This window comes from Octodon degus, unplaced genomic scaffold (genome assembly GCF_000260255.1).
Source record: "Octodon degus isolate 3935 unplaced genomic scaffold, OctDeg1.0 scaffold00065, whole genome shotgun sequence".
Lineage (NCBI taxonomy): Eukaryota > Metazoa > Chordata > Mammalia > Rodentia > Octodontidae > Octodon > Octodon degus.
The window spans coordinates 6,182,066-6,207,210 of record NW_004524641.1 but is presented as its reverse complement, the minus strand read 5'-3'; the positions used below and the strand labels follow the sequence as shown (position 1 = coordinate 6,207,210).

Below are 25,145 nucleotides of genomic sequence, written 5' to 3'. Positions count from 1 at the left end.
TTGATTTATTCTATTGGGGTTCATGGCATTATTATTAGTCTTCATGATCCCTTTCTAGAATGTCCTTCAGAACATTTTTGAGTGCAGGTTTCATGGTCATGAATTTCAGTTGTTCTTTGCTATCAATCAAACTTCAACCCAGATTGATGTAACATGGTGAAATAAGATACATCAATCTGGGTTGAAGTTTATTTTCTTTTAAGGTTTGAAATATTTCACTCCAAACTTTCCTTGGACTGAAGTTTGTTCTGTGATGAGAAGTCTGCTGTGAAATGATGGGCTTTCCTTTATAGGTTGCTTCTTTTCTGTAACAAATTGTAATATTCTGTTCCTGTGCTGAATTTCTGGAATCTTGACTATGATGTGCCTGGATTTCGATTTTTTTGATCATGGCTAAATGGAGTTCTATATGCCTCACTTTTCTGTAAGTCAAACTCCATTTCCATACTTGGAAAGTTTTCTGCCATTACTTCTGTGAATAGGTCCTTTTTAATGTCATTTGTATCATCTCCTTGTTTATTGCATTGACTTTGATCAATCTCATGTTATTGTTTGCATCATCTGGACTGATGTTTTTGTGATCCTTTGCTATTTTTTAAGAGATCCGTCTTTTCATGATACCTAAATGGTATGCTTATGATATATAATGTTTATACTTCTAGTTCATTAGGTTTCTTACATGGCATATCTTCATTCTATTTATCACTCCCCCCTCCAATTCTATTGGACCCCTTCTCATTTGCAAGAGAGCTATCCACTTTGTCTTCTTCTATCCATCCTTTATGGTGCTCTTGACCCTTTGCCTTACTTAAGAGATAGGTACTATATAGTATTTAAGCTTGTGTGTTTGATTTACTTCAGTCAACATTGTATTTCTCAGTTGTATCCTTTTTCCTACAAATCTCTTTGTATAAAGAAAAAGTAAATTAAAAGAAAAATAATATACCACCACCACGATTACATTTGTGGTATAGAAGCAAAAATAAATAAACCAAGACAAAAAATTTAAATGTATGCTGAGTGAAGAAATGTAGAGCAGAGACAGCTGGTGTGCTGTGTACATCCTTATGGTCCCACAGGTCCAATGCATGTTGCCAACTTATTAAGGCAAGCATCTATAACTTTGCCTAAGCACTATGTTTCTACCATACAACATCAAGCACCAGGGAGTTAGTAAAAAGGAACTCAAAATGAGTACTAGCTGTAGGTTGGCTGATAATCATACCAACTTCCTCACTCTCCTAATATTAAACTACAACACTTTCCAGAGGTCTCCAATAGCACTATGCCAGCTGTCTAGTACTGTTTATTTATGTACTTTGTATTATTTTCCTTTCCTTCCCAGTTTCAATTTCCCACTCTTTAATGTATGCCTCTTGAGACAGCCAAGAAACCATCTGCACTCCACTCTTTGTCTCAAGGTCCCCTTTGGAGAAACCCAAGCTAAGACACACAGTCTAAATTAAAAGGGGAAAGAGTCTAAATGTGTCCACTGCATTAGTGCAATCCTGAGAAATTTAATACTTTTCTTTTTAATTTTTATTTATAAATGACATTGCATATACTATGTTTCAAGTTAGTGAAACAAAATTGATCCTAAAACATATGACTTCTCATGTCTGTACTAGATTTTTTTTTCCTGTATTTTAGGGAAGGGTTTACAGGATGTTCAGGGTCTTCCTACTAGAACAGATTCATAGTGATCCACCTGTTTAAGGCGTCCCAAGAGCTGGGATAACAGGTATGAGCCACCATGCCCAGTTTCCATTGCCATCTCAGCACGCCCCGGGGCACAGCCGGACTATGGATTGAGCCCCCAGCCCCTGCTTGTAGGGGCTTTAGTCCACTGAGCTTCTTGGCCAGCCCCTCATGTCTGTATTGCATTCATCTGCACATCCACCACCATATTCCTTTTCTAAATTCAAACAAATATTTCAAGACAATTTCACCAGCACAAAGCTGAAATTATAGTTTGATGAATGTAGGTTACAAAAGCTAAGGACAATATACATTCATTTAAGTCTTTTTTTTTTTTTTTAGGTCACCTAAAGAAAATAATTTACTTAAATAAAAATTAATATAAAAATGCAATGCTATAGAAAAATACAGAATTATGGCAAGTAAAGCCAAAGTGCCCACCTACTCACTCTTATATTCTTTTCTTTTCCCAAATAACTTTATATTTACACAATGCTTTCATTGCACTTATGAAAATAAAACTATAATTTTCACATTAATTGCATTCTGCTATAAATACTGTCACTTGCTTTAAGCAAAAGAAGTTATTTCTTCCACACACAAAACACAAATGCAACCATCTTCTCTAAAATCATAGAACAAATTAAGTTCATGAACCAAGGTACCACTGTACTTAAAAAAATCAATTAACATTTAAATATATTTCTCTGGCTAACACTGGTTTCTTGCCTCACTGTCATGCTGTTTTATTATTAGGCAATTTGGAGTAAAAATTTTAACTAAGATATCTCCACTTCCAAAAATCTCTTTCTAAAGGCAACAAAAAAGATACTAAGAAAATAATAAACAGGTGTAAATATAGGCAATATCTTAGCAATCAAAGTAAACAATGTAATAGACAATGAGGCATTACCAATGAAAACGGGAAGCTCCAGGTGGAAAGATTTAAACCACTTCCATCACTTCAACACTAGGGAAGACAGCTGTTCTGAAGCAGTTACCCTCAGAGTCTAGCTTCCTTAGGAAGACTAATGAGTGTACTAGCACAGGTTCTGATAAGCAAAGTCATTCACACACGTAGTCCCAATCAAGAGTAAAGACTGAGGACTCTCAGTGAATGACAAAAAAAATGGAATGGTGTAGTAAACAGACCTGAGGCCAGAGATTGCTCATCCTATCCTCCCCTTCTCATCTTTTATTTCTCAAAAGGGTTGGTACCCATTGTTGCCCTAGGCCAATTTTACCTGGGGCCATGCCAATCCTCAGGAAATAACTAAAATGATACAGTTTTGATTTATTGTAGGGTGGAGCTTCATGGGAATAGATAAAAGGACTGTTTGGTATTGGAATAGACTTTCCACATGTGGACAAAAAGTCATGTTGGATGCTACCTCAACACGGTAATGACTATGGGGGGAAAAAAGAGACTAAAAAGTGGACTGCTAACTGAAATATGAAAGGTAAATCAATAAAGCTTTTAGGAGATAAAAAAAGATCATCGTAATGGTCTTAAGGTAGGGAAGATTTCTTTTTTTTAAAAAAAAAAATCTTATTTATTCATTCAGTACTTGTAACTTGCACAAATTAATGAAAACAAGGCACTAATCCAGTAAAACAAGGGGGACTGGGGAAATGGCTCAGAGGAATAAGTGCTTCCCTGGCAAGTGCAAGGGCCTGAGTTCAATCCCCGAATCTGCCAGAAAAAAGAAAAAGATTACTAGGATTTTAGGACCAGGGAGATGGCTCAGTAGAATAAGCACTTGCCTGGCAAGTGCAAGGGCCTGAGTTCAATCCCTGGTTCCGTAAAAAAAAAAAAAAGTAAGGTGTCAGTAAAACAAGGGGTAAAAATAAAGATATTAGAACAAGCACGTCACCATTGGGAAAAATACCTAAGGGCCAATACATATTCTTAAAAAAACTCAATGTTAAATAGTTAGGGAGTTGCAGATTGGAATTACAAGTGGCACTACCCAGCTACTAAATTCTAAGAATGAAAAAGTACAACAATACCAAATGTTGACAGTAGGAAAAACTTGCATATACCAGGAAAAATGTTAGAGGGACAAGTTGACATATACATATTCTATTGACTTCTAGACACATACTCTAACGCTAATCTTCTGTGTGCCAGAATGTAATGGAATGTTTAACAAAATATTTTAGAATTTTAGAAAATGGTTAGAAATGAGAAGAAAATGTTACAAAACCTAACTGCAGTGGCTTTAATTAATTCATTAACTAATTATATGTTGCTGGCAATGGAATCCAGGGCCTTGCATATCTAGGCATGTGCTCTACTGCTAAGCTACATACCCAACCCTAGATGTACATTTTATATTCACACTTCAAATTCCCTTGTCCATCCTAAAATTTGTGCAATTTCCTCAAAGAAATTCTTCTCCATTCTCCATTCTATTTGGCTAGGAAATAATAATGATGTCATGAGAATTAAAACAACTTGGAGTTGCTTAATATCATTAAGAAAATCAGCAGAACACAGGTCTCCCTACCCTAAGTGCAAGTGTTTCTGGTTCCTATTTACTGAGTGTTCATAAATTAAGAGATTGATTCTGAAATTGATTTCTTTCATGTTTGTTTGTTTATTTCTGGTATTAAGCATTGCACCTATGGCACTGCGCATGCTAGGTAAGCATTTTACCACTAATCTACCTCCTCAATCCTTTTGATTTAGAGACAGGATCTCATTAATATCCCAGGCTGACCTTGAACCGGCACCCTCCTGCATTATCTTACAATAGCTGGGATTGTAGGTGTGCACCACCAGCATAGTTTTCCAAGTTTATTAAAAATAATGAAGAGGGAAAATGAGACATAATTCCAAAAATTAAAAACAAATGTATGTATTAAAAATTAATACATAAAAATTAGAAAAATCTTTGCTATAACAAAGATACATAAAAAGCAAGAACAGTTTGAGAATGGTGTTAATAAGAAAATGTACAGTTATGGCACATTTTTTAATGCAAAAGGCAATTCAATCATATTTAAACTAAAAACTTCAAAATGTTAAAACATATTATAATGTTAATTCACTAATAATGTGGTAGAAAATATATTTGAACAGTAAGGATAGTGATGTTTTCATTTCATAAAAGGAAAAAATTATTCTTCTCCCTTAAGAGTATACCCATTCAGTCAATTCCTGAGGATCAATGTTTTTTTTTTTTTTTTGGATCAATGCTTTATGCAAATCATTAATTCAAATCCATCAAATTCCCATAAGTTTTTTATCATGAAACCACACTTTTATTTTTTTTGTGGTACCAGGGATTGAACTCAGGACCCTGTGCTTGCCAGGCAAGCACTTATTCTACTAAGCTATCTCCCCGGCCCAAACCACACTTTATTAAGCACTAAAACTCAAAGATCTACATCATAACTATATAAGCACTGACTGTTACTGTGGCTTACTAGGAACACCTTAAATAGCCTATCATCATGACCCTTGCTTGCCCAAAGAGTAAATTTTTCAGATAACTCAAGTTGAAATATCACTTGCATTGTAAAATTCTCTAACCATAATCAGACAATTGTATTATTTTAAGTTTTTAAATAAAAAAAATTAACTCTTTAAGTATCTAAAACAGCTGTAAATTTTTACTTACATATTCAGGTTTTAGTTTTTTATCTCCTCCTCTCACAGCCACTTTTTCTAGTTTATCTATAATGGGCCCAATCATTTCCTCATCTTTAAGCTGAAGCTCTTCATGAATTATTTCTATATCTCGAATGGGATCTACACTTCCTTCAACATGGGTGATATCATCATCTTCAAAAGCACCTAAGATAAATTAAAAAGGAAGCAATTTAATAAAAGATAATACAGATCATTATGATTAAAGATTTCCAGAAGGTGAACAAATAGCTACCATGAATAAATTATTCTGAATTCTATGCAACTAGGATATAGTGGTCCTTTTTTCCCCCCTTAGTAAAATTTAGGACATTAGCAACAAAACAGCAGTTCAAGAGTCTCAACATTTCAAAAACTGAGTGTAATAAAATTATGATCTTTGCAGCAAGAAAAACAACAACGTTCCAGAACTACTGGCATTTCCAAGTTCAATAGTACATTAAAAGACACTGAATTCCAGGCATGAGAGTCTGAAGTTCTAAACTGCACTATTAGGGTTTCCAAGGGAAACCAGATTTGGGGAGGCGGGGGTTGAAATCATCTGGCAGACCTCTTCCCTGCTTCAATCTACTTTATCACTGTGGCTCTGACGGTGATTAGATAATGAACCACTCAGACACACAATTTACACAGCAGCTAATTTCATCGGCCTGATTTGAGGGTATGGTTTTTAGGGGGCTATCAAAGAAGCAGATGAAGGTGCATTTGTCATATATGAGTGACAACCATTCACACTATCTGAACAAAATGGTGCTGGCCCTTATTAGAAACACATGCTATTACCACATATTTAAAGTGCAGTTGAAGCCATAATTTCAAATTGCCAACTGGAAACATAAGGGTAAAACAACCAGATATTACTGAAGCATGTGTACTGACTTTATGCCCTTTTGAAGACATAATGTGGCAACATAATTCAACTGGGATTTACTCAAATTACCAAGAACAGTATTACTAAAAATGAACAAAAACTAAGGAATATCATAAGTAAAAAGCAATGAATGATATAGAAAGAAAATAAACACACTTATGAGCAAATGAATTTCATTAAAATTAACAATTAAACTTTGTATATCTTTTATAACATAAGAGCATTAATGATTTTGGACAGAGGTGTCACAGAAATTATGAGACTTTGGTAAGATAGTGAATACAACTCATTTTTGATACCAAAGATGAAAACATTCTTGTTACATGTTACAAAGAATTTTAAAATATAATTTTCCACAACTAAAAACACTCTGCATCTTAATACAGGTTATTCAGTAATAATAAAGAACATAATATAAATACATGATCACAATTTTTTTCATGATCACAATTAAGACCTAAATTAAAATGTCCAGAAGGTGAACAAATATCTACTATGAATATATCATTCTGAATCCTATGCAAGTAGGCTATAGAGGTCTACTATATTTCACTAATAAACACAACAGATGGGTAAGTCTGCCTCCTGGGAAGCATAGTATTATTTACTTCTTGTTAGGATTTGAGGTATCTTATACAAATGCCATAGTAATATAGGAAAATAAAAACAAAAGCATCTTAGAAGTCAGAGCAACACAAATAATGAAGTTATAGGGAAAAAACTAAGTTTTCTATGACTTTTAATATGAAAAATATCCTATGTAGTTATAGGGGTCAATGATGCAGTATCAACAACATCTATACAGTAAACATTTTTAGCAAGGTTTAAATGGCAATTTCTATATGTATAGATAGATAAGATACAGATAGATATAGACCGATCTATATATCTGCATATACAAAATATTTAGGTTAGATATACAGCAACTTTCTCTTAATTCAATGAACAGAAAGATTTGTACTATAGTGTTTGGACAAGATATCATGTCTGTACCTTGTACTATGAATAACTACTACGAAGACAATATGTAATGTATTAATTATTGTAATTGTCTCACTAACCTGTTTTGAAACTCTCACTGCTGTTTCTCAATAAAAATAAAAATAAAATAAAAAATAAAAGACTGTACTATGGCAAACCAGCACACCAAAAAAAAATGGCAATTTCTCAGCTATAAAACTAACTTTTTTGGGGGGTTACTGGGGCTTAAACTCAGGCCCTTGAGCTTGCAATGCAGGCACTTATATCACTGAGCTATTTTAACCAAGCTGATAAGACAGAAATTTAGTAAAGTCAATTCTTTTGGAATCACAGGAACTATGTTTATTTAAACTTCTTTATTAGCTTTGTCTCAAAAACCATTTATGATGAACATTCATTGTTTTTTACAACTGTTTCACATTGTTAGGCAGATGTTTATGCCTTATCTCCCCAGCCCCAAATTCACATTGTTTATATAAGCCTTTCCTTCCCTTTCCTCCTCTCCACCTCCTCCCCTTCTTCAGACCTGGAGATTAAATACAGAGGCTGCTGAGCTCCATTCCCATTACTAAATTGCCCAATGTGGCCTCAAACTTTTGATCCTTCCGCTGCAATCTCCATAGCTGGGATTACAGGTGTGCACCACTACACCAAGCACAAGCCATTTTTTCTTCAATACAAGCTTAGTTTTCTGAAAATTATGCATACATTTTTGTTAAAATTTTGGTTTTGCAGTAACTAGCCATAAGAAGAAAACCATCATTACCAGAAATATTATTTGTGCCTAATGTCGTAAAAGTTTCTTTTTCAAATTTTTATAAAGTAGGTTTGTGGATTTCATGACAATGATTTTTTAATTTAAAAAGTTTTTATTCAATCCCCAGTACCACAAAAATAATTAACACTAATAAAATAATATAAATAAGTTCTTATTTGTATATAATGATTACATTTATCATGACAAAGTAGTACATGTACACATCTTAATTCTTTTTCCATTCCTTGGCCCTCCCATCCCTCCCTGTTCCTTCCATTTGCAAAAACTCTGCTTGCATTTTTTTTTTCTTCCAATTCTTCCTTTTTGGATCCTCTTTCTCTCCCCTTCCTCTATCTCCCATTTCCCTTCTCATTTGAAAAAAGATCTCCCTACTTCCTATTATCTTTCTTTTATTTTGCTCTTTATCTGTATCACAAAGATTCCTTACCCAGCAATCCTACCATGTTTCCTTTCACAACAGAATGTGTGCTTTTTGAAACTTAATTTCTCTCAAATTTCCTATGCTTTTTCCTTCTCTCCTACTTTGTAGCAAATAATCTACCCTTTTTCACTTCACCAGGAAAATGAATGTATCTGTAGAGAACTAAATCTTTTTTAATTTTACTCAGCCATTGCTTCTTCTCAACAGTAAAATGGAAAACATCATCTACTACTCCTGGTCAATCTACTGCCTCTGTTCTGGAGCCTGAGAACTCAATCTACGTGCCTATCACATCTATATTTGTATTACCTCCATTTCTATATTAATATTAGTATTAGCCCATCAAAATTTGGATAGACTTATGACTGCATTAAATCCATTATATTAGTCACCCCTAAATATTAATTTCCACCTCAGTTACTGCTTTCTTTCCTCCAATTCAGAGGTAAACTTTTGTCTATGGCCATACCACCCTGAACATCAACACCCGATCTCATCAGAGCTAAACCTTTAGCAAGAGTTGTCTACACCAGCTTTCTCCAATTATTTACCTACTAGAACTCAACCCAGCTCAGTCTGGCACATGCTTCCACTACGTTAACAGAAATTTTTCTTAAAGGACCCTACAGCCACTTTTTAGAAAGGAGTGACTGTTCAGTAGCTGCAGAGCTCTGAAGTCTCTTTCACTGCAGGTTTCTAACTACATTCTCTTATCTTCTATTTTTCTCTAGTCATTTATTCTCAGATCGCCTGCCTTCCTTCCAACAGTGCTGGGACGCAAACTCCAGGACCTCACTAGTGTTCTGAAAGCACTCTACCACTAATGTACACTCTCAGTCCCTAAGACAATCCTTTTCTTGCTGAACTCTCTTATAAATGTTGATGTCTCTCTTAGATTGCTTATCTTTCCTTTACCCTCCCAGTGATAGAATCTCCAGCCCAGAACAGTACAGAGTGGTTCTGGTGTATTTTGAGACAGCATCAAATAAAATGAACCCCAAAATATCAGTTATATAAACCATTTCTAATCACAATTTATTTACTAAATGAATAAATGCAAATATCAATGCTTGTATCAACGTTGTGGATTTTACAATTTACATAACCTACTTTGTAGAGCTCATTTACTTTGTAACATCTGTGCTCCTTTATGCCACTGGATATTCTGCAGCAGATTTATTGCTTAGTATAATGTGGTAGAAATGACAAAGTGGTTATTCTCAGTAATTATAAGTGACTTAAGACTGATCAATTTATTCATCATTCAAAGCCTACCTTATTCAATAAAGACTTGAGTACAAAAAATAAATATATACTTTATTTAGACAATAAATCTAACTGTGAAAGACTTCAGAAATAAAAATCTACTTTGGAAATTCAGGACTTTTGAGAACTGCTTTGCTATACTAACTACATCTTACATTTTCACTGTATTCAGTTTTCACAAGTAAAAATCTTTAGCTAGCTACTAGTAGTGAATTTTAAAACATCTAATGTACTGAAGAGGGACCTGCCCTTTAGCTCAGTTCTTTAAGTGGCTGCTTCAACAAAGCAGTCAGGCTCAGGTTGCTGTGGTTCGATCCCCACAACTCAAGCCAGCCAAAGTGCCCTGCAGGCATTCAGACCAAAAAAAAAAAAAAAAATCCTTCTGATGTATTGAAGAGTACAAGCTTCAGAGCAACACATTTATTTTATTTTTACTTATTTTTTTTTAATTTTATTTTTTTAGTGCATGTAATACATGGTCATATTCATCATACGGAATTTCTTTAAACCTGTACATAATATATCTCCCTTTCCTATTCCTTTCCCCTCCTTGATTTTTTGAGATAGACCCTTGTTATGTAGCCCAGGTGAGCCTTAAATTCACAGCTATCCTTGAGTCAACTTCCCAAATCCTGGGATTAAAGATGTGCATTACCAGGCCCAGCCACAGCAATACTTTATATACCATCTGCATGGAAAGCTTGATATCCCATATAGCATGTCTAGAGTCTTTGTAATATATGAAGATATGTCCAATTCTATGGAATACAAGATGGACTTACATTTTTTCCGTACTATACCACTTAAAAATGTACAGATAAAGAATTCTTTGTTATAGAATCTGCTACCCTCTCAACATGTTTAGAAACCACCTTTATTGAATAAAGTAGGCATTTATGTATGCCTCGCTACACAAAAGATCCTCAATTGGGAAAAAAGCTCCCTTGTTTATGTAAGTCTTACAACTATGAGAACCAAAAGCAAATCAGTAAGATTTTGGTCTTTTTTGGAGATAAGGTATTGCTATGTGGTCTAGGTCTTGAACTTACGATCCTCCTGTCTGAGCCTCTCCAGTGTTGGGATTACTAGTATGTGCTAGTACACTCAGCTGGATTTGGTCTTAGTAACCGTACTATCTAGTTGGTAAAAACAAACTAGCATATTAAAAGGGAAAAAACACTAACAAGAACCTTAAATATAATAAAAAAAACAAGACCTTTAAAAATAAAAACAGGTAAGTAAAGAAGCTTTAAGTACATGACAAGTAATGGAAAAACATCAGATAAATAAAAGGATAAAATAAAAGTTTAATGGAAAGCTGACATAGTGAAAAACTGCATGGAAGAGAAGATAAACATTTATGATAACCTATATAGGTGGAGAAGTTAGGGAGTTCAAATGTTAAGGTTAAGCCTAGATTTCATTTGGTAGTTAACAGAGCTATCAATGGTTCTTATAATAAATAGTAAGTGGAAATTAGTATTTAAAATACTAACCAGAAGTAAAGAACCAGCTAAAAGGAAACTGCTACACTCCAAATATGATGAGAAGCATGCTAGGATATTGAAGGAGTTACTGAAGGATGAATAGTTCATGGTTTTCTATATCACCACCACCACCACCACCATCATCAACAGCAGCAGCATCTTAAATGAGTTGGATCTTGTTATGCTGTCCAATTGATTTTTTTTCATAATTTTATTGAGAAACAAATAGCAATGAGACAGTTTCAAATCAAATTGGTAGGACAGTTTCAATAATTAACACATTGCATACATTCTTCCTAGTGGTTAATTGCTATACAAGATGAGGACACGATATCCTATTTACAAACACCGTTAGAACAAATCCCTCTATTCATTAAGTGAACGTAACTATATATCTATCCTAACCACTTTGAACACACAGATACAAAATGGACATTCATCTGTATCCCCCTTTTTTGTTAAGTTCCGTTATTTGAATATTATAGGTATGTAAACTCAGCAAAATATTCTAAAAGAGTCAGTTCAAGTGACCAACCCCCGCCTTAGTCTCCTGAGTATACTTACTGTGCCCAGCTGCTTATTATTATTTAAAGTGGAGGGAACTGAAAGGGGGTACTGTTCATTTTGCACTGCTGGGGACTGAACCCAGATCTCATGCATGTTCTCAAACATGCACTGGAAAATGAATTAACATCTAAATTTCAATTATAAGCATTAGAAACTGCAAGCTACTATTTTTCCATGAATGACAGGACAAATATTCATTCTTGCCTGGGGAAGGAAAAGTGGCTTAAGGGAGCAGGGATAAACTATTTATTGCCTCCAAATGATCTGATTTCAAGGTGTAGTTTAAGCCACAGTTTACAGTTGCACTTCAAAACTTTATATTTATTTATTTAGTATTTGGCATAGGGTCTACAGGGTATCACTACACAGATCAGAATCATAGTGATCCTCCTGTTTTCAGCCTCCCAAATGCTGAGATTACAGGCGGGTGCCACCACACCCAGTCTCAGTCACTGTCTCAGCATGCCCAAGGGGATGGGGGCGGGGCCGGCACCCCTGCCACTGTGCTCTGCCTAAGCGGGCTCTTTAGTCCACTGAGCTATCTGGCCAGTCTAAAACTTTAGTTTTAACAAAGCTAAAGTTTCTTCCTATTTTGACAATTACATATATGTGCAGTTTTAAGTACTTTTCTTAAGTTGTAAGCAGGAGAAGAGCATTTTAATTATAGCTACATAAAAAATCAATTTGCTTTTTTAAATGACAACAGAACAATGCAAATTTTGGAATACATAAAAAAAAATAAATCATTCTGCTAATCAAAGCCTGTTAAAAACAATGTAAGTCTCTAGTCTTGAAAGTATGAAGTAATTGAAGAGAGCTATATCAAATTTCAATTACTCTAAGTGGACAGACATATTTTTCAGTCTGTGAAAAACAAAAATATTATGGAGATAATTAGTCTAGTCAGGAAAACTGTCAATTTCCTGATACAAAAGCATAAAATGAATAATATTACTAGACTTTATGGACTGTACTTACTTATAATAACCAATCAATCAAAAGTAGTTTTTAAAGTCTTCAACCTTCATTTTCTTTGCTGCAGAAACTATAATCTGAAATAAAGCCATGGCTCTAAAATAATTCAGTCTATGCTACAGGCTAATTATATTATACTAAAATAGAAAGTTAGAACTATAAGTAATCAACAGAATTTGCTGTTGATTTGTTTCTGCCTTTTCTCATTTAAAACTAAATCTAAGCCAAAAGGGAAGAAAACTACCATCTCTTTAGACATGCAGACATTGATCTAGCTTTTCAAAAATCTTAGTCATATACATGTGGCTGATTTTGAGGGGCCAATCTAAAATTAAAGAAATTATAAACTATTCAAGTATAACTTTTGCACAAGGTAGCTGACTTATATAGAAACAATCAGGAAATGCTGTAAGTAAAAATAATTCCCAATCTTGAGACACATGGATATTTACTATAGGAAGGAATAATAATATAGTAAAGGATATTTACTATAGGAAGGAACCATAAAGTGGTTAACCACGTTTCAAGAAACCTTAAAACTTTTTTTTTTTGGGGGGGTACTGGGGATTGAACTCAGGCCCTTGAGCCTGCTAGACAAGTGCTTATCCTACTGAGCTGTCTGCCTGGCCCCTAAAACTCTTCATTATTTTCTCCCACTGATAACTGGTTTAAATTTTTAAAAACACAACTTTTAAACCAGAAATCAAAAATAAAATACTGGGTAGCAAGGTTGAGATGGGGGCAGGGGAGAAGCAGGCATAAAGACAAGAAAAATGTAGGAGAAAGCAAAACAGTCTTTTGATTATGACTGACACTCAACTGGAAAAAAGCAACAGATTACAATATTATATAATTCTTTTAGATATACAAAACACTTGAAAATTCTGCTTAACAATTTTTGGTATTATATTACAGATAATTAGATATCTGTAACATTAAGGAATTCTTAAAGTTATGAATTATAACCCAGCGTCAACACTTGTGGCTAATTATATTCAACTGCTCAAGGACTTCACATTTTTAGTTGCTTAAATACTATCACTTTCCAAAGTAGGCAAAAAAAAAAAAAAAAAAAAAAAGCAGCTTAGTGAGAACTACCATTCATTTCAACAAGATTTTCACTTATACATTTTAAAGGTATAAATACATAATGCATTTTAAAGGTATAAAAGGCAAATTGAATCAGTAGTATTCAGAAGTTTTGAGATTCTGTTCTACTCCCAATAACTGTATCACTACACTTTCCTAACTTTTAAAACATCATGTAGTTTTCCAATAGTACAAAAAAAAAAAAAAAAAAAAAATCCCTATATAAACTGGCCTTGTTCTGCCTGCCAGCCTTGCAACCACCACTGTTCACACATCCTCAACTCAAACCACACTCTTGTACCCACTTCCTAAATTGTAAAAGTTCTTTATATAAAACCATTACTGGTTTTGTTGTTCACTCCCATTCTTGGACCTCAAAGGTATATATTCTTTTTTAAAAAAATAGTTTTACTGAGAAACAAATAGCAATGAGACAGTTTCAAAACCAATTACTACCACAGTTTCAATAATTAATACATTACACATTGTTGTCCTAGTGGTTATTCACTGTACAAGATGCAGACACGATATCCTGTCCATGAACATTATTAGAACAAATCTCTCTATTCATTGAATTAAAGAGAATGTAGCTGTATATCTATCCTATTTTGAGTATACAGATACAAAATGGTCGTCCATTTGTATCCCCCTTTTTTGGTTAGTTCTGTCAGAGAAGGGTATTCCATTGTCATTTAAATATTGTAGGTGTGTGAATTCAGCAAAATATTCTAATATAGTCCAGTAGTCCATAATAGTAGTGGGTTTTCCGTAAGACTGACAATGTCAGAAGTTGACTTGAGCCTTTTACAGCTCAGCACATTAATATGGCTTTATTTTTTATACTTTGTTTTTATACTTTTCTGCTGGATGGTTAAGACCAAGATAAAGCAAGACCTATATAACAAGAATGCAACTTTTGTATCTGATAAGGTCAGTCAAATCCCCTCAGGATTTATCTTGAAACCCTATACTACAGTTGTAGATCTCAAAGGTATATATTCTTTCTTCCTATTCTAAATTTCATCCATTCTTAAAATGCACAGATTAAGTTCCCCTCATAAAAAAGACAATTCTGGAGCAATCTGGATCTAAAACATCTCCACAATCCTTAGTTTGTACAAGAGTTGTACAGACACCTTTGGAATAAAGTACAATAAAAATGATGGCTAAATTATGGAAGAAAAAAAAAACGATGGCTAAATATATTACCCTAAATATGACTTCTGGGTTAAATGTTCTCCTAATTATGCATTCTGAGAAAATCCATTTTCATACTTTTTCCACAGTAATATTATAAGGAGGAAAAAACAGAGAAACTAACAAAAATTAGAATTTTCTATTACTAGCAATGAATACAGGAGTCATGTGAAGGCCCTGCCATTTAAGAAAGAGACTAAACATCAAATCAGAGCTTTAACATTTCTAATGTTAAATTAGAAAATCCCATAATATCCCACTATCAATCAAAACTCAATGCTTCATTTTTTATCTTTCACTTTTGCCTTTCAAAAAGTTACATGCAATATCTTTCCGTCTTAATCGTCACTGGAGTGATTTCACAATGAAGCCTTTCTGACCACACCTTCTGTTTGAACTACTACAGTAATCTTTCTATTCTACTCATATGACTTGCAGCATATACATCAAATGTTACAACAAGTGATTATACTCCTAGTTACCTAAACTCAACAATTATGTCTTACATCTTGCTCTAGTGCCTCGGTCTGAGCTAATACACAATTGAGTATAAGGAAAAGTAATGAATAATGGACTCTGAATGAATGAATGAATGAATGAATGTTTGAAATACATATTAGCACTCAGAAAAAGTTTTATTAAAAAACTTCTAGAAACCACGTACAGTTTCTACATGAAGCAAAGCATATAGCATGTAACAACAAGGAATAAATTTCACAAGATCCAGTAAGATATTCAGTGAGTATTTGAAAGAACCAGTGCTAAGCCTAACAATCACATAAATTAACTGAGAAGGAAAATGTACAACATACATAGACTACAGTAACAACTATTAAAAGTTTCTTGGGTTTGATCTCTTTACTTCTGAACTCAATTATTAGTAATGGATTTTTTTTAAGATTATAAAGTATTAATGTATGTAGATTTCCAAAGAAGTGGTCTTATGATCTGGCTCTTACTCATGTGCTTTTTTACATTTTCTTTACATGATTCTATTATGTATAAGATCTAATGGCTTGGAGAGACTAATGTCAGAAATACAGCAGTAGACTCTTCAGTTCTAGTCATAAAATGACATGAAAGTAGCCAAGTGGCTGTAAAAAGAACTAAAATTGGTATGTACATGTAACCAACTCCCCATAATGATTAATCATTATGTACTGCAAAAAAAAAAACCCATATAATAAAAACAAAATTAAAAAGAAAGTGGCTAACTATAAAAAGTACATAGTAGAATTTACAAAGACTTTCTTCTACTGTGGGGAGGAAAAATGAAATAAAATTTAGAAAAAATGAAATGTGGACAGTTAATTGGAAGTGTGTAAAAGTCAGCTGATATAAATGTTAAGAGATATATTTACCAAATATTTGTTGAAAGTTAAGCATAAAGATTTGAAAGGCACTAGTTATAAATTCTAGAAATATTGTTTTATAACTGCTAATTAATGGTGCAAGGATCTAGAAAGCAAATTTCAGAGATCAGAAAAGTCAGAAAGTCACTGAAGAGCAATAGCCATGACCTTATGCTGCCCATGGCGGTAGGTCTCGCAAAGGCCACAAAGTAACCAAGAACACATGGAAACCCAGGCACAACCATCATGATGCGCACCTCACCATGCATTCTGAGTCTCTGATGTAAGAAGCCTGGCTTTGCCCAGCATGAGCAGTATGTCAGGAATGTTCCAGATCCCCAAGAACAAACAGGCCCTCAACATATCAAGAAAAAGGAGAGACATACATCCATGCCAATAGGAAGAAAGAGGAGCTGAGCAATATCCTGTCTGTCATAAGGAAAGTAGCTGCCAAGAAATGCTGAGTTGCCTCTCCCCTCTGAAATAAAATAGAAACTTTACAGAAAAAAAGATTGAATAAGATTACTTTCTGCTTTCAAAGATATTTATAATCTAACAGAGGAGACAGATCAACATATAATAAATATATGGAAGTACATCCAGGATGAAGGAAAGTAAGTTGATGGAGGGCTGAGGGAATAGCTCAGTGGTCCAAGCGCCTGCCCCACAAGCACAAAGACTTGGGTTCAATCCCTGGTACCACATGCCATGCCAGCCCTGGAGCCCTGGGGTGCACCATGGTGGCAGCCACCGAAACTGGGCATGGTGGCACATACCTGTAATCACAGTGCTGGGGAGGCTGAGACAGGAGGATCACTGCAAGTCCAAACTGCACAATGAGACCCTGTATCAAATGAATGAATGATGGGGGAAAGCCTCAAGGCTTCACAGTGGAACACCAATGTTATGCAGATGCCTTTTAAAGTTTAGATTCACATTCATATAGAGACGATTTGATAGAAGTATAGATTAGTCTCATATTTAAGTGTATTGATGTTGTGAAGAGATAAAATATTGTCTCACTAGATTTTGAAACAGGTGCTTAAACACTTGAAAAATGTAAACATCTGACAGGTACTAATCAGTCAGTAAATGGCTGGCTATTAATTTTAAATAACTATGTCTTCTACTCACAGTATCAATGGATTCTCTTGCCTGATTGTCTAAGATATAGAAAGGGGAACAGAAGGAATGTAAAAGGGGGCATCCCCAAGAACATCTGGAATTAAGCTAGGAAGACCATGGTTCAAGCACATCCACATTACACAATGGGGATCTCATTCTTGGACCCAAATGAAAAGTACTGTGAAAGCAGATGTTTGAAAACCAGATAACATACTTTACAAAATAATTACACCCTTAAATAGAACAACCTATAGTTTTAAAATGAAAGCAGAAACATGGAAGCCAGGATAAGGCCTAGAGACAGTAAGGATGGTCAAGCGAGAACATCCTATGAAAGAACAGTAAGACAGGTCACTGACATCCACATTAGTCTTCCAACACAAATCATGCTAACTGGCCCAACAAAGTGGGTTCCAACTAAAAGACAATTTCTAGAGTATCTATGACAATCCTAAGTCATTGTGAGCCCACGAGAGCTAGCCATCATCAACAATCACCACCAGGTGGTGCCAAATCAAAGCCAGAACCAGGATAGATTTGGATGGGCCTAGACCTTGTGGCATCCACCCCTCTTTACCACCCTCCATTCCCCATTGGAACCAGCTGTGCAGACTCATCCATTATTTTAGTCTAGTAGGAAATAAGCAACCCCATATTTTATGCAACTAAAACTTGTGGACCCACATAGCACATCATAGCAGAGAAGGAGTGGTTACAGCATTGCATTCTATTAAGAGAAGGGCAGTACAACTAAGCTTATTACAAATGATTACATTTTAAAATATTTTTTGCTTTATGCCATTTCACTGGTATAAACTTAGGCGAGTCCTTAAAAATAATCAGAAAATCATCAATAAGGGTACAGTGAATACAAAGTTCTGGTATAATCAAGACTCCAAAGAGTTAAAGATGAATAAAATTTGTGCTTTATGGCTTTCTAACGTGGCTATCCTAATAGCCATTAACTTCACTGCATTATCTTCAACACAAACTGAAGAATATAGTATCTCAGACCCCTCTGAAAAAAGTTAACTCTTTTTGTCCACAGAACATAAAACAAAGAGACTACAGTAGTAAAGTAATCCAGACCTCACTATCCACACCATGCACAATTTTTTAAAAGGGAAATTTCTCTAAATTCTGTAGAATCACCTCAAATTTTCTAGTCAAAGACTTCAGGGCATTTCCATCCTACCACCCCCACTAAAAGATTTTTAGTACTGCTTATATGTTATACCTGTCAAGATCTGATGACTGTATGTTATGTATTCATCTGAACAGAACCACTACACTTAGTTACAGGCTATCATCAACCAATTCATTCTCTTGCTAAAATCAAGTCATCCAATTACTCCTTGACTAATCAAGGCTGTTTTGCCTTTTTCTTTTTTCAAAAGGTACTCAACAGCATAAACAGTTCACTTACAAGAAATGGAAAGGGGCTAATCAGCAGAATTATTGTTTTGCTGCTACAATTTGCAGTATTTAAATTTAGTTGCTGATTGGACTGAAAGTTTTATGATATAGCATATGAAACTAGTTTAATAAAACTGATGCTGTGTTGCTGAATTGTCTTGCCATGGCTATATGGGTTTACTTTGTAAGATAACTACTTTCTTTAAAATAAGGATAAAGGGCTGGTGAGATGGCTCAGTGGTCTAAAGCACCTACTTAGAACAAGCTTAGCAAGGCACAGGGACCGCAGTTCAATCCCCCAGCACCACATGCCAGCCAGCCCCGCCCCCTGGTGGGCTGAGCTGGCCACACACACACACACACACACACACACACAAATTTAAAATAAAATAAAATAAGGATAAAGGCAAGTTTAGCATACTTCTCCACATATACAGTTTTTATAAACAAAGGTACCCAAACTATTAAGTCATGAACCTTATTTTTAAAGTTAGCAACTACATGCACACTTACGCACATTTGTTATTTGTGCATAATCACTTGGATTTTTTACCTACAATTATTCTGATGTCTAAGAAAATAATGAGCTATATTTTAAATATACACTGCCCCTTGTGTAATAAACAGCAAACATTACACATTTTGTGGTGAAGGGGGAGGCAGATCTCACTAAGTAAGTAGTTCAGGCTGGCCTTCAACTTATGATCCTCTTGACTTAGCCTAACAAGGGCTAGGATTACTTAGGTGCACCACCGTGGCTGGTCTTTGAGTGTTATACTTTTAAAATGGGCAGTGTTACCATAATAAAAATTCCAGATACTCAGATTTTAAGTTATTAAGTTATTATCCATCAGAATTGCTATTCTTAATCTACATAAAATTTCACTGACCAGCCAAATAGCTCAGCAGATTAAAGCATCTGCAAGCAGGCTGGGGGGGGGGGGGTGTTTCAATCCCCTGGGCCTGCAGTGCCCCTGCCCCTGGGGCACACTGAGAAGGCAATTGAGACTGGGTGTGGTGCTGCACACCTGTAATCCCAGCTCTAGGCAGGCTGTAAACAGGTGGATCACTACAAATCTGATCTAGTAGTGAGACTCTGAACACCCTGTAGTCCCTTCCCTAAAATGAAAAAAAAAATCAGCAAGCCTAAGAGAATTACTAAAGCACTGAACTAAAAACCTTGAATTATTTTTATATTGTTTATATTTATTATAAATTATTTAAAGAAACGCTTATATATGAAATCTTGATGAACTCTTCAGAAAATTTTGAAGAGATGGAATGCAATCTTTATGATTTGCTTTATTACACAGATGCATTAACCAAAATGTCAATTTTGCTTTGTTGAAATAAAATTACTTTTTATAAAATTAGAAAATGCTGTTATATTAAAATTACTATTTTAGTTTTTTAAAATCTTAACCATAAGCAAATTCTTTATATATTAAAATGTTATACACAAACCATCAACCAGAATATGTATTATACAGAGGAGCACATCAGTGACAAATACAAATAGAGTTAAAACAATTTGAGTCTTTTATATATGTATACTTACAAATGATATTGCATATAAGTAATTACTAATAGATTTATATATTACATACTAAGACCTATCTAGAAACAAATTCTAGAATTATAAAACTATGTTTCCATTTTTCAGAAAAATCTTAATTTCACAAATACATTACCCAGGCATATAAATGCCAGTACACTTCAAATAAATACTATTATCTTAATAATTATTTTAAAAATTAATCTGGTTATGCTGAAATTCAATAAAAAATAAATTTAAAACAAAATAACAGAGCACTAATATTTGTTAATGATGAACATTTCTCAGAGTAGCAACACCTGCCAATATATTAAAAATAAGTAAAATCAACTACAAAAGTGATAAATCAAATGCCATAGTAGACTTGACTTCTCGAGACAGCATTTTCAGCAGTCTTTTGTGGCTTTGTTTGGAGCCATCGTCCTTTAAGTTTTGTCTTCATAAAGCCCTAACTAGTTGTAATCATTTGCAGCCTAATTGTGGACATTTATCTGCTTTTCTTATGCATAGAACATAGCTATTAAAGCTGAATGGTGATGGTGTGAAGTATAGGTTAAATTGGGTGAAATTAAAGCAAATTACTCCGGGATGTGGAAATCTGAAAATAGAAACCACCAATGATTTGCAACCCTCTTGATGATCAGCTTCACAGAACCCTAAACGACAAGAAAACTTACATATTTTAAAGTTAACTAGGTTTTTAAAAATAATATGTATAAATGTATTTTTAACTACATGCAATGCTTAGTAGTGGTGTAAAGATTAACTCAGCTGCAATGTTAAAACGATCTCAGGTTTCTATTTCAAATAGTGTGATTCATTTTCAAAATAGGATTTCCTTTCCTTCATATGAATTTTTACTTATAAAAATACATCTGATATCAAATACAATAAACATAATATCATACTATTTGGCTAGCTAAGTTTTAACTTGAAAAAAAGTATTAATACAGGAAATAATATAAAACTAAATTACAGTAATAAAAGCAAATTAACACTGTAAATAGAAGCCATGTCTTGTCTTTTGTCAGTCCCCTCCTTCTGTCCTTCCTTTGCCCCTTTATCTCCTATCTCTGAAATCAGGAGCCCTTTTTATGTAGTTATCATTTCATATTATCGCAATTTGATTATATATGCTTATCTTATTTCTCTAGACTATAGACTCCTTGAAGAGTCTACTTATCTGTATACCATAAATCTTCATGTGACTAGCATAAAGAAATAATAAGAGGCCTAGTAATACATATAAAACATTAAAATATAAGAATTTTATTTTCACTTATCTAAAATCTTACAGCTTGGGGCCAGAGTGATGGCTCAGTAGAATAAGTGCCTCCCTGGCAAGTGCAAGGGTCTGAGTTCAATCTCCGGTTCCGTAAATAAATAAATAAATAAATAAATAAAATCTTACTGCTTGATTCACAAAGTTGGATAAAAACACAACCATTTCTACTGTGCATATTTTCTTAGACAACCAAGTAAAGTAGTATAAGTATTTTACATGGTCATGATTTAGACCAGCTTACTTTAAAGCAGAAAAAAAAATTCTTAGCCAAGAAATAAGTATCTTTCCTTTTATAGACAGCTATATAAAAAGTGTATTTAGTTATATGAAGAGAAACAAAATGGGACAGCCCATATCTTCAAGGAGTCTATAGTCTAGAGAAATAAGATAAGCATATATAATCAAATTGTGATAATATGAAATGATAACTACATGAAAAGGGCTCCTGATTTCAGAGATAGGAAATAAAGGGGTAAAGGAGGGGATTGACAAAAGACAAGACATGGCTGCTAAAGGTGAAACCTTTGGTAGAGGTAAGCAGACAAACGTAGGATGCAGAAAGTACATACATATTTTAAAGTTAACTATATTTTTTAAACATAGAATGCATTTTTATGAATGAATTTTGAAGGAATAAATCCATTTTTTCACCACATACAATGCTTTGTAGTGGTAGAAAGATTATTTAACTCAGCTGAAATGTTAAAACAGTATCATGTTTCTATTTCATGAACTAGAAAACACAGTAATGCTTTACCAAGAAGAACCTCAAGTATCAGGCAGACAACTGAATTACCAAAAAGACATAATATTTTACAAGAATCAGTAACAAAATCAAATGCAATGATTCTCAAGCCGTGATACACCCGATTACTCACAGGGTTTATCACAGTTACAGGTGATATGCCAGAGATGTAGTCCTCTGGAATATCAGCAATATCACTAGATGCAACATGTTCCTTTTTCCTTGCCTATGAAGGTACTGCTTCAGTTTTAATAAATGTATGTTTAATATTCATTATTATTATGTTTTATAGCTAGCACAATATAAAACACACCACAATATTTTGCTACTAGTTTCCATTTGTGAATATTTTAAACCATAGTAATAATATATACTTTAAAGGATATTAAGCTAGAAATTTAATAAAATGCATACAATTATCTTTTACTTTATGAAAAGTTGGCTCTGGAGGAAAAAGAGACTACACAGTGATTTTTTTTTTCCTTTTTTTTCTTTTTTTTTTTTTTTGGACCAGGGATTGAACTTGGGGCCTTGTGCTTGTCAGGAAGGCACTTACGCCACTGAGCTCTATTACTGGCCCTCCACATTAATTTTCAGAAAAAACTTCAGAGTGCAAAAAATTCCTAATCCTCTCCTTGAATCTGGAATATCAGGGTGTTACTTGGGAGTTGACATTTTAAACTAAACATGGAGCTGAAGCAGATTCATACTTATCAGAAAAGAGCACCAGTAACAATTTATTACTAAAATCAGTTAAGTTGTGGTAGAGAAAGAATAAAGCAAAAACAAAATAAACGTACTTCCAAAAGAGACTAACATACCTTGATGGTTTACAATAAGTAAAATAAATCATTATAATGCCAACTTAGAAAACTATGAAAATGGGCCAGGGAGGTAGCTCAGTAAAATAAGTACCTCCTTGGAAAGAGCAAGGGCCTGAGTTCGATCCCCGGTTCCACAAAAAAAAAAAAAAAAAAAAACTTTACGAAAATGGTATTTCTTAAAAAAAAATTGGGAGTACAGAGCTGTATTACCTAACAAAATAAAAAGTACTTTAAAAACAAAATTTTTAAAACACAGCATACAATACAGTCACCTTTCCCCCAAATAGTTAGCTTAGAATCTGCACTAGTTAATTTAGAGAAATAAGAGAGCCGGGGAGATAGTTCAGTAGAATAAGTGCTTGCCTGGCAAGTGCAAGGGTCTGAGTTCAATCCCTGGTTCTGCCAAAAAAAAAATCATCTATCTACACTAACAAAGATGATAGAAAGTAACCTTGATAGACTGAACTCCTAAAAAAAAAAAAAAAAAAAAAAAAAGGAGAAGTAAGAGACCAAAAGACAATTCCACTCTATGTTTAATGATAGGAAATGTATCCATTTCGTTAACAATAAATTTCTCCAAATATTTAGTTTCAGTTTTAGTTTTTTATATTTTTGCAAAACCAGGGATTGAACTCAGGCTCTTGCGCTTGCCAGTGAAGCACTGTTCCACTGAACCTTCTCCCCGGCCCCCTCCATATATTTAAGAAACATTTTTACTACAATTCTAGTCATGAAATTTCTTCAGACTCACTACTTCAACTCTCAACATGTGATGTTTTAAACTGGCTTTGTGAGATGTAACAAGAAAGATGGCATTTCCAGTCAAGAATTATAGTTTCTAAATTTTTTTTTAAAGTTTAGGTATTTTTCCTTTTTCCAAATAAACAGAATTACAAATCACAATGTTCAAGTTTGACGATGATATGTACAGATTTGTCCTTAATTCCTCAATATTCATCTGATTTCTCATCTAGCCACCCCCTCCCATTGGGTCTTACACTCATTTGCTCACAGTTTCTAGTCAAGAATTGGGTATGTGACCTAAACTGGTCCAAGTAGAGTAAATCATTTTTTAAAACAATTAGGACAAAGTCACTCCCAGATGTGAAAAATCATGTGGCCAAAGGGATGCTCAAAGACCTCAAAAACATTTTTGGATCATGAACACAACTAGCATTAAGATGAACCTTGTCAAGGCAGAGAGTACAAAAGCAAATAAATTAAGTCCTTAAGAGCAATTCTGGGTTAATGGATCAAGTACTGAAAGCATAGACTCTTTCTTTTTGGTATTCCAAGCTAATAGACTACCTTTTTTTTTTTTTTTTTTTTTTAAAGCCATTCTGAATAGGAACCTTATTGTAACTGTAAGTATACCAATTCATATATATTAAGCTTCCTTTTCCATAAAGGCAGTCACTAACACACTGATGAATCATTTACATTTTCCTTAATTCATTCCCAAATGCTGCATATTACATGTAGCACAAGTGAACTGAAAAAATGTAGTCTTATAATAATCAGCTATTCATTTAACCAATTTATTATATATTAAAGTATGATAATACATTAATACTAAAGATAAAATACTATATAATAAGATTACATTTTGGTGGCAAGTTGAGAACTACAATTTTCAAATATCCTTTTTTTTAAGGTTCAAAGCCTACTGCCTAGTTTACACACTATATAACGTGTGTACTGGTGTATAAATGTAATTAAGAAGTTATATTCCAGTTGCAATTATTAAGTAGCATAAAACTCCACAACAGGAATTCTGCTCTTGCTAAGAGCACAGTAGGATCCCAATAGAAAAGTACTGCTTTCCACCATGACAGGATATATATATATATATATATAT

The 25,145-nt window shown here is 34.0% G+C and overlaps 1 protein-coding gene across 4 annotated transcripts in view; it reads right to left on the bottom strand.

The window, feature by feature from the left end:
* Ola1 (Obg like ATPase 1) overlaps nt 1-25,145 on the bottom strand; it is a 218,509-nt gene that overhangs the window by 76,355 nt on the left and 117,009 nt on the right. For all 4 annotated transcript variants that reach the window (XM_023719209.1, XM_004634748.3, XM_023719210.1 and 1 more), the window contains one exon: nt 5,325-5,500. In XM_023719209.1, coding sequence (XP_023574977.1) covers nt 5,325-5,500 — 176 coding nt within the window. The remainder of the gene's footprint in view (nt 1-5,324; nt 5,501-25,145) is intronic.